At 39.5% G+C, this 9926-nt stretch overlaps 1 protein-coding gene across 5 annotated transcripts in view; it reads right to left on the reverse strand.

Moving 5' to 3' along the window:
- The window catches only part of ANO3 (anoctamin 3), a 390484-nt gene that overhangs the window by 24558 nt on the left and 356000 nt on the right, over positions 1-9926 (reverse strand). For all 5 annotated transcript variants that reach the window (XM_050955262.1, XM_050955263.1, XM_050955261.1 and 2 more), the window contains 3 exons: positions 3159-3241; positions 1642-1782; positions 871-1035 (listed from right to left, as the gene is read on the reverse strand). In XM_050955262.1, the coding sequence (XP_050811219.1) occupies positions 871-1035; positions 1642-1782; positions 3159-3241 (389 nt within the window). The remainder of the gene's footprint in view (positions 1-870; positions 1036-1641; positions 1783-3158; positions 3242-9926) is intronic.

The following is a 9926-nucleotide window of genomic DNA, read 5'->3' on the forward strand; positions in this document are numbered from 1 at the left end:
TGACAGAGGACATTTAATACCAATATGAAATCTGCTAATACTATAGACATTTTAACTTACAAACATGTATTTTAGTAGAAAAAAGCTAAACTAAAACCATATTCTGCAACGCCTCTAAGATTTTAAAATGTTGATAACACAGCTGAGTTGAAAAGTAGAAATGGGAGAATCTTGATTTCATTGTTAGGAAACTTTAAATTTGGGAGAGGTTCTAGAATTCTCAGTTAGGAAGAACATCACTTCATTCCATTTAGAATGAATAGATTTATTTCCTCTGCTTCTGTAAAATCACTGAAAATAATTGTGAAGTATTTTGTGAAACATTTGGAGGTTTTTGGAACACTTTACATTTACTGTGAAGTCCTAAATTTGTAGATGCTCTCCCCCTCTCACATGTCTCCTATTGGATATGGCATTGATGTCACAATTCTAAATTGGATAGCAGTGGATTTTGCTAATGTAAAAATGGTGTTCTGTGTCACCACTGAGACTTAGTGGTATGGTCAAATATTTGTAGTGAGGAATTGCACAGGCAGCTCAAAAACCATTGAAACAACAGCATGCTATTTAACAAAAGCAATTGCAATACCATCTCTGGATGTTATTGTAATGCAAATAAATAACATGCAGACATTTTTCTACATAAATTAATAAAATACATGTTTAGGAACACAAGAATGTGTTAAACAATCAGCTATTTGTAACAAAACTGTTACAGTACTGAAATGTGCAGAGAGTTTATAAACTGTTTTTGTTTCACTCTATTACCAAAGTTACTTGAGTTACAATTATACAGTAACTAGTTTTTAAAAAATGCAATGTATCACTTAAAAACCGTATCCCTCTTTTAAAAAGTTTTTAAAAACTTACTACATTAAGTGACATGATGATCATGAAATTGATACAGACTCCAGTGCCAGATGTTGCAAACTGCCAGTACTTTTTGATAAAATACCACTGGAAGGATGCAAATTGTTCCATAGCTACCAGGCGATAGACCACAACTGCAAACACTGCAGTGAGTACCAAAGAAATCTGCAGTAAAATAAATGCACGTGTAATTAGAAGAATAAAATATCTATTAAAATAAACAGCTGAAATAAAGAACAATAGATTATTAAGTGCTCTTAAAAAAGAGAGCACCCAATTTGTTTCATGGAGCAGTCTTAGATTAAAGACAACATACTGGACTGCTGAAACAAAAATCTCTTGTTATTATATAAAGACAAATGCCAACTATATTATATTTTTGCTAATTTCTAAAGGTGCAACCTCCACCAACACACCCAAGAACCCCAAACCACCACCAATCCAGCGAACATTAACAAGAGTTATGCCTGATCTGATCTCACTTACACATTACGTCACTGTAACTCCATTAACTTTAGTGGACGCACTCCTGATTTACATTGGTTGATATCAAAATAAGGCTTAGAGTGGCCTTCCAATATCATTAGAGACTTAACCATGAAGAACGGGAGTACTTGTGGCACCTTAGAGACTAACAAATTTATTTGACCATAAGCTTTTCGTAGCTCACAAAAGCTTATGCTCAAATAAATTTGTTAGCCTCTAAAGTGCCACAAGTACTCCTGTTCTTTTTGCGGATACAGACTAACATGGCTGCTACTCAAACTTTACCATGAAGAATATTCCTGAGACAGACACCATCAGTCGACTAAGTTTATCAGGGAAGGGTTGAAAAGGTTCAGGTTTTCCTGTGATGGGATTTACTCGTTCCACTTGGGAGTATTTCGCTTCAAACTGGGGGCGCAGCTCTTCCTGAAATGACATAGATTTGCTTCAGTTTAAGTAGCAAAGCATCAGGCATTCAGTATAAATATTCTACATTGATAATGACTGGCAGTTGCATAGCTCCTTTCATCCCAAAGTGCTTCACATATTTTTTAAAGTAAATATCCAAATAACTGCCCTTGAAAGAGGCTGAATTGGAGAGCCTCCGAGACACGTCATTACATTCACACGGAGATCAGGAGCAGCACAAATCATGGCGGTAAAAGTTTTCCCTCACTCACTAGACAAGGTGCTAGAAGAATCACCTCCAGGGGTGAAAGGGAGGTGGGTTGCCATGTAGATTCGATCACTGGTTTCTCTGTTGAGATTGCTAAGAAAACTGTTGTGGTCGTGATTTTTGTGATGTGGAAAATGTTCATTAGGAACTAAACTAACATCATCAACTCATCTCCAAGAGGTTCCAGAAGAGCCATGAGGGGAAAATGACTTTGGGCCTCAATTAATTTGGACCAAATTTCACTCATTATCCTAGAGGTGAGTAGCCTTAACTTCCATTACATCAATGTTCACTTGTGACTTACAGAGCAAATTTCATGGGATGTTCAAAGGGATAGAACTAGTTGCTGGTGCCCATGGCAGACTGAGATAGGATGAGCTGGCCCTTTAAGAGTGGTTCAAGGTCTAGGTTCTGGCCTTTTTCCAGAATAGATTTATTCTGGGCTGAATCAGGAACTTGTGGGGCAAAGGGATCAGGAGAGTTGAAGGCTGATTAGCAATGAATGCAGAAAAAGGTCCCTGCTATGTTTGGGTTTCTAGCTCCAAATAGCATACTCTTCCCTAGCCACTGAGGTGGGCTCCTTGTCTGGAGGGACCCAATAGCAGAATGCCACACAATACTTCTTGATTCTTCCCCGGTCTCCCCTTTGTGGGGAGAAGGGAGCTTTTTTTATCCATGACCTTGTTCCCAGAATACTTTGCTGCACATTCAACAGTCCCTCAGGTCTACAAGTTCCAGAATCCCTTAGCTTTATGCTACACTGGGATAGGGCCACAGCTGGCACCTACGTCCCTCTTAAAGGGCCTGCTTACTCCAAACAGATATTCCTGGCTTCCCCTATCACACTTTGCTAAATATGGGCACTTAAAATTTTTTTTTTTTATTATTCACATACCCTGTTTAAACAAAAGGAATATTGCTGCCCTTCCGACAGAAGGGAAGAATGAACTTTGCCAAGAGAAGAGTAGTATTTTAATTTGGATGCACCTCTGCTTTCAAGACACATTATTGATCTGTTGCACCAGTGTTATATAGCAAATTCAATTGTCCTAGCAAAGCATGAGACATTATTACTTCATTGTGTTGATAACAAGATCATCATTACATTGCTTATTTGCAATCTTACCTCTTCATCCTCCCAGTCTATGAGATCCCAGTCATAGGTGAGCACAGCTCTCCGCCTTTTCCAAAACTCTAGAAACACTGTAGCTGTGGAAACCATTAGTTATACTTTTTATATATTTCACAGTTAAAACATGGGTTTAAAAACATAGAGGCATGATAATTTTAAATATATTAATTGATCCCTAATTATTTATGCAGAAAATATTCTTTTATTTTGTATATTTTATATATATATTTGAGACCCCATCTAAGTTACAGAAGGGGAGAGTGTGCACAAGAACAATTTCTCCATTCATACTGTGAAAGGACTTGTCAGTATTGCAATTCCATGATACAGAGAATGTAAAGAGTGATTTCTCCACGTGCCAAGGGGAATGGGACCAGTGTACCAGTCAAGTTCCATAAAACAGGGACCTATGCACAACCTTGGGTGGCTTCCCCAGAATTCCCTTTGGAGCAGTATCACTCTGCATTGTTTCAACATGTGGCTAAGCCTAAAAAGCACAAAAAAGGCTTGGGTTTATTCAGTGTCACTGTTTTCAAAACTAATACTATTAGGCACCTAAATCCACATTTAACCATCAAAGTAAGTGGCCTAATTTTCAGAGGTACAGTATTGAACAGCAAAACCACACTTATGTTTTGCCTTTCTCCTGGTTTCTGCCTTATAAATAAGAAAAGCACTTTTATATCACTGCCACCTTTCCAGCATTCATTGCTGCCCACTCTACAGCTCCCATTGTCCTTCTGGACTACGAGTGCCAGAATGACAGATGTGGTGAAAATCTCAGGTGAGAGAGGCATAAAATGGATGAGCAAAGCGGTTACAGCAATATGGCATGACAAAAGAATTCCTGAAGACTGGTGCAACTCTGCCTTGGTCTAAATACATAAGAAGAGCAGCATTCATGAATATGGAACTATTGAGGGATAACGTTAGTGCAGCCTGAAATGAAGATACTAGAGCACATCTTGGATGCTAAAATTAGGAGAATGGTGGAATCTTTCCTCCAAAAAGAGCAGTTTGGCTTTAGGAAAGGACAAAAAACCACAGATGCCATGTTTGCAATTCATCAAGAGATAGACAAAAGGCTAAAGCACTAGCAGGACAGCTTCTATGCTTTCATAGACCTAGAAAAAGCATATGATATATTGGACAGAAGGAGCTTACACTAGTGCTGAGGAAGTATGGAGAGTCTGAGGATTTAATAACTATTGTGAAATATACACCTCTACCTCAATATAATGCTGTCCTTGGGAGCCAAAAAATCTTACCGCATTATAGGTGAAACCGTGTTATATTGAACTTGCTTTGATCCACCACGGTGTGCAGCCCCACCCCCACCCCCAGAGCACTGCTTTACCGCCTTATATCTGAATTCATGTTATATCAGGTGGTGTTACATCTAGGTAGCGGTGTACTATACAGGTCATTAAAACAATGATCAGAATGTGTTTTGGAACAAGTCCCTCTGAAGTGAAAGTCAGACTGCAACAGGGCTCGGGCCTCAGGTCCACTGCTGTTTATCATATTCATGGATTATGTCAGCAGGAAGGTCCCACAGGAAAAGGTGAGAAGCTGCTATATGCAGATGACATAGAAATAAAGGCATCCTCAAATGACCACCTAAATGCCAGTTAAGCTGGCACGGGTTGAAAATGAGAATGACTAAAACTGAGGTCATGCGGGTCAGTAGAGATGGCACAGGGAAACAGGATGTAGAGACTAATGGAGCACATGACTGAACAGACTGACAAGTTCAAGTACCTTGGTGACTGGGTTATGGAAGATGGCAAGTGTGAATATGGCATACAGTCCAGACTGGGGAATGGTGGTAGAGCGTGGACTAACATCTCAGGGGTTGCATATGACAAGTGTATGTCACGGAGACTGAAAGCCAAGCTGTACAGAACAATGGGGCACCCCACAATGCTGTACCATGCAGAAGCATGGGTGGTAAAGAGACAGTAGATTCAGGGCCAACAGGTGTTCAAGATGAGGTGTCTGCATGCAATCAAAAGAGTCATAAAGAGATAGATTTTAAAATGAAGCATTAGGATGGAAATCGAAGTGTGATGTGGCTGACAAAATCTAGGAAATGCAACTTTGCTGGTTCAGTCACATACAGAGGACGAATGAAAAGGACCTGGTGAGGAGAGCATGGCAGCAGCGGGTGGTAGGAAAGAGACTCCAAGAAAAATCAAGGAAGTGATGGATGGATTGCATCAAAGGAGATGGTAAGCAGGTGGACCTTATTGCTTCGTCGGCCAGAAGATAATGGTGGATGCTTTCATGATAACCTGACCTCAGATGATGAGACAAGGGGAAGAGGAAGAAAAACTACAAGTGCCAGAAGGCACTGCTTGCTTGAGCTGGCTTCATGTGTTACACATAATGTTGGCACAGACCCACCTATCACTCACTCTGGGAGGTATGGATGGCTTTCAGTCTGTCAGTGATCCAACTGATGATCAATCAAAGCCTTTTTAAAAGTGTCTTGCACAATGCTTAATTACTCACAACAGAAAAAGGATGGTGGCTATAGGTATTTGAGCAGAAAAAGGTTGATTGTGTAAAAGGCTAGTGATTCTATTTAAATATGACTTTACATGTACTAAAAGATTTTCATTTTTAAAGGGGGAAAAATGGGCAATGACTGTGTTCTGAAATGAGACACTGGAAAATGGGGGAAAAAGATTACAATGTCATCATTTTTAAAATAAGTGTTGAATCTTTTGTGAAAAAACATGAGTCTACACAGACTAGGGACTCAGAGTTCAAGTCCCTAAAAGTCATAGTGGATGGTATTTTCAAAATGGCCTAAATAATTAAAAAACTTAATTTCCATTGGCTTGCAATTGGACTTGGGCTCCAAGACACTTGGGCCCTTTTGAAATTGCACCCAATGACTTATTTCAGTAAACCTATGAAGAGCAGGCAGAACCCTGATGTGGTAAAGCCAAGCAATAAAATCCAACACTGCAAGTTGGTTGTTACATTTTGTGTGTGTGTGTTTATGTTAAAGTTATTAACAGACTTCCTTTAAAATAAGATGATGAGATTGTGCATGTTACATAACATTTCCTTTCTGACCTTCAATTTGGATGATAATGTTAGAATCAAGTGAAATAAACATTTGGGGTCAGATTCTGCCACCATTGCTCACACTGCAGAAAATTTCACTGTACACGTAGCACACCTGGATTTCACTTGATTCTGACTAAAAGATGCCTATCCTGCCCCTGGATTACAAATACACCTCTACAGGAGTTCTTCCACTTCTCCACTGGGTTGGGCACTTCATATGAGAGCGAGGCACCCACCCACCCACCCACCCTCACACAGACACTCAACATTTTAGGGACTATATCCCCCAGGCAACACCTCTTTCTACCACAGTCTAATATGTTTCCTTTTGCAGAGTTGTAGGAAAGGCTTTGCAGAGTACCGGAAAGTCTGTAGACCACAGTGTGAGAACCACTGCATTACGGGATTACATACTTTCCAGTTGTCAATATAAAATATGTTTCCTTCCTATAAAGTGGGTTTCTCCTATCTCCTAAAGGATTGGTGATACACTACAGCTCCCATTATCAGTAGATTAGCAATGAACCAAAAGAACTACTAAGTATATTAGTTAGGTTAATTTTATCTCTGGTATAACTCCACTGAACATAAGAATGGCCACACTGGGTCAGACCAATGGTCCATCTAGCCCAGCATCCTGTCTTCCGACGGGATCAATGCCAAATGCTTCAAAGGGAACAAACAGACAGGGCAATTATTGAGTGATCCATTCACGGTCATTTAGTCCCAGCTTCTAGCAGTCAGAGGCTTAGGGACACACAGAGCATGGGGCTATCCCTGACCATCTTGGGTCATAGAAACATGGCATCTGTGGTTCCTTGTCCTTTCCTAAAGCCAAGCTGTTCTTGCTTGAGGAAAGGTTCCACTGTTCTCTTAATCTTAGCATCCTCTCCATGAATTTATTATTTTTTTCCAACCCAAATTTACTTTTGGCCTTCACAGCATTCCCTGGAAACAAGTTCTACAGGTTGACTGTGCGTTGTGTGAAGAAGTACTTCCTCTTGTTTATTGTTCCTTATGTTTGCTTGTTACGTTTAAGTACTTCTGGATGCTGCCTATTAATTTCATTGAGTGACCCTGGTTCTTGTGTTATGTGAAGGGATAAATAACACTTATTTATCCACTTTCTCTACACCATTCATGATTTTATAGACCTCAAGATGGAAGATTTCAAGACTGAAGTTACACCAGCAATTAACTGAGCCCATTACTAACCTGTAATATGTAACTTGGTAATAATTTGCAGTTTGTCATGACTTTACACACTCCTGGAGAGTAAATTACTATGGCCTCTAGTTTCCCTCAGCCTACATGAGTATTTTAACCCTCACAATTGCTACTACCAGTCAGTATCCCCTTTTCTTGTATGAAGTCAGTGTCTATTTTTTTGTGTGGCTATACAGCTTGATTATACCAAGTTGCCACTCTTCCCCTTCCCATTAGGGTGGCCAGATGTCCCAATTTTATAGGGACAGTCCTGATATTTGAGGCTCTCTCCTATATAGGTGCCTATTATCCCCCATCTCCTGTCCTGATTTTTCACACTTTCTATCTGGTCACTCTACTTTCCATTGCACCTTTAGTCCCATTGCTGTGTGCGATTATTGCTCTTCCTCTTCCACCTTTTATGCTTGGTGGAAGAAGGAATCGCAGGTATCTACATAATTCATTTTAGTGAGACATAGAAGGTAATGTATTTCTCATCATGAACTGCTGCTTTAATACAGAAGTGAAACAACATGAAAACCACAAGTATGGGAAACCAGAAATGAATGTGAACAAGTCTCATAGCCACAATGAAGGGACAATAACAGAGCAAGAAAGATTTGAAAGTGGAGGTTCTGTGTCTCTCCCATCTACTTAGTGGCTGTAGAATCTTCACATGAACAAAACAGTTGGTTTTTAAAAGAAATCTCGTCACATTCACAGGCAATCAAAATGCACTACATAGGCACTATAGTTACTTGTGTGAACTACATGTAGTTTATTTCCATGTGTAATAATAAATCTATTGCCTAAGATTAGTTACAACTTGTTCTCAACAAGCTAGAAATATTTCCTGATATATAAAAGTAGATTATAGTTACTCCATGGGTATGTCACTCAGTTGGGCTAATAAGGCTTGAGCAGCCCCCCACCAATTTCCACGGGTGCAGCTCTATCAGCTGTTGCAGTAATGAGAGTGCTAATGTAGGCATTGATGGTGTTTTAATTGATCTTGTCATCTAACCCTATTCAGAATACGTCTAGATGATATAGTAGGTAAAATAGTAGCAAGCTGTTAGAGACTTGTCTACAGTAGAGCTCCCAACGTTGCTACTGCAGGTAGGTATGGGGTTAAATTAAAATTAGGTCCCAGATCTGCAATTAACACTGTATGGACTGACCCATGCACCTGTGAGGAGCCACACTGGCTTCAGGGAATGAAGGTGCAGGAGTGTCTGTATGGGACTTACATCTAGCGCAAATAAGAGCTATCACTAATATGCAAATAACGACACTGGAGAAAGGCATGAAATAGTAGTTGTACTTGATTCCTTCAAAAATTTCAAGTGGAAACAAAAGCACCATGGTATTCCACTCATGGAGTTATTCAGACAATACTGGAACACCTCTGTGTCCCTCTCCAACACATACCAGTCTAGAATAAATAAAAAATATAAATACAGTAGCAAGTAGTCCTGACTACTTCAGTATGTAAAAAATTAAACTGTGCATGTTTGCCTTCTCCCACCCCCATTTGCTCTAAATCTACCCCCAAGATTATATATAGCATGTAAAAAAGAGTCTGATATGGAAGATTCAGATCTGAATCTGATTATTATTTCCCCTCAAAATCTGGGTTGATGGTTTGATTTACCAAATTTGGATCTAAATCTACATTTCAAATCCCTTCAAATTAGGAGGGTAATTGGACCCAGGGGTTTGTGCAAATGCACAACAGCATGTACATATATATATTTAGTAGAAAGCTGATGTATATTAAGAGTATGCTATAGTATAATTAACTTTTGCTTAGTATCAGAGGGGTAGCCTATGATACTAAGACATGCATCTGACGAAGTGGGTATTCACCCACGAAAGCTCATGCTCCAAAACATCTGTTAGTCTATAAGGTGCCACAGGATTCTTTGCTAACTTTTGCTTATTCATCTTCTACAAAAATTTCTCTTCAAACCCTAAAAATGGCCATATTGGGTCTAACCCCATATCCTCTCCTCTGAGAGTGGCCAATGCCAGGTGCTTCAGAGGGAATGACCAGAACAAGTAATCATCAAGTGATCCATCCCATTGCCTATTTCCAGCTTCTGGTAAACAGAGGCTATTGGACACCATCCCTGCCCATCCTGGCTAATAGCTATTGATGGACCTATCCTCCATGAATTTATCTAGTTCTTTTTGAACCCTGTTATAGTCTTGGCCTTCACAACATCCTCTGTCAAGGAGTTCCATCGGTTGACTATTTCAGTTTGGAATACTTGTACAATAAAAAAGTGTGTCTCAACAGAAAACTACAAGGGTTCTTTATTAAAATGGCTGCTGTCTAATTAAGAGAAGACCAATACCCCATATAGTTTATAGAAATTTGATACCCTTGTCGAAATGTCAATGTAAAGATTTTGTAATCTTCACACAGAATCAATGGGCACTTATCTACCCACTTTACAATGAAACCTGTAA

This window comes from Gopherus flavomarginatus, chromosome 5 (genome assembly GCF_025201925.1).
Source record: "Gopherus flavomarginatus isolate rGopFla2 chromosome 5, rGopFla2.mat.asm, whole genome shotgun sequence".
NCBI classification, from domain to species: Eukaryota; Metazoa; Chordata; order Testudines; family Testudinidae; genus Gopherus; species Gopherus flavomarginatus.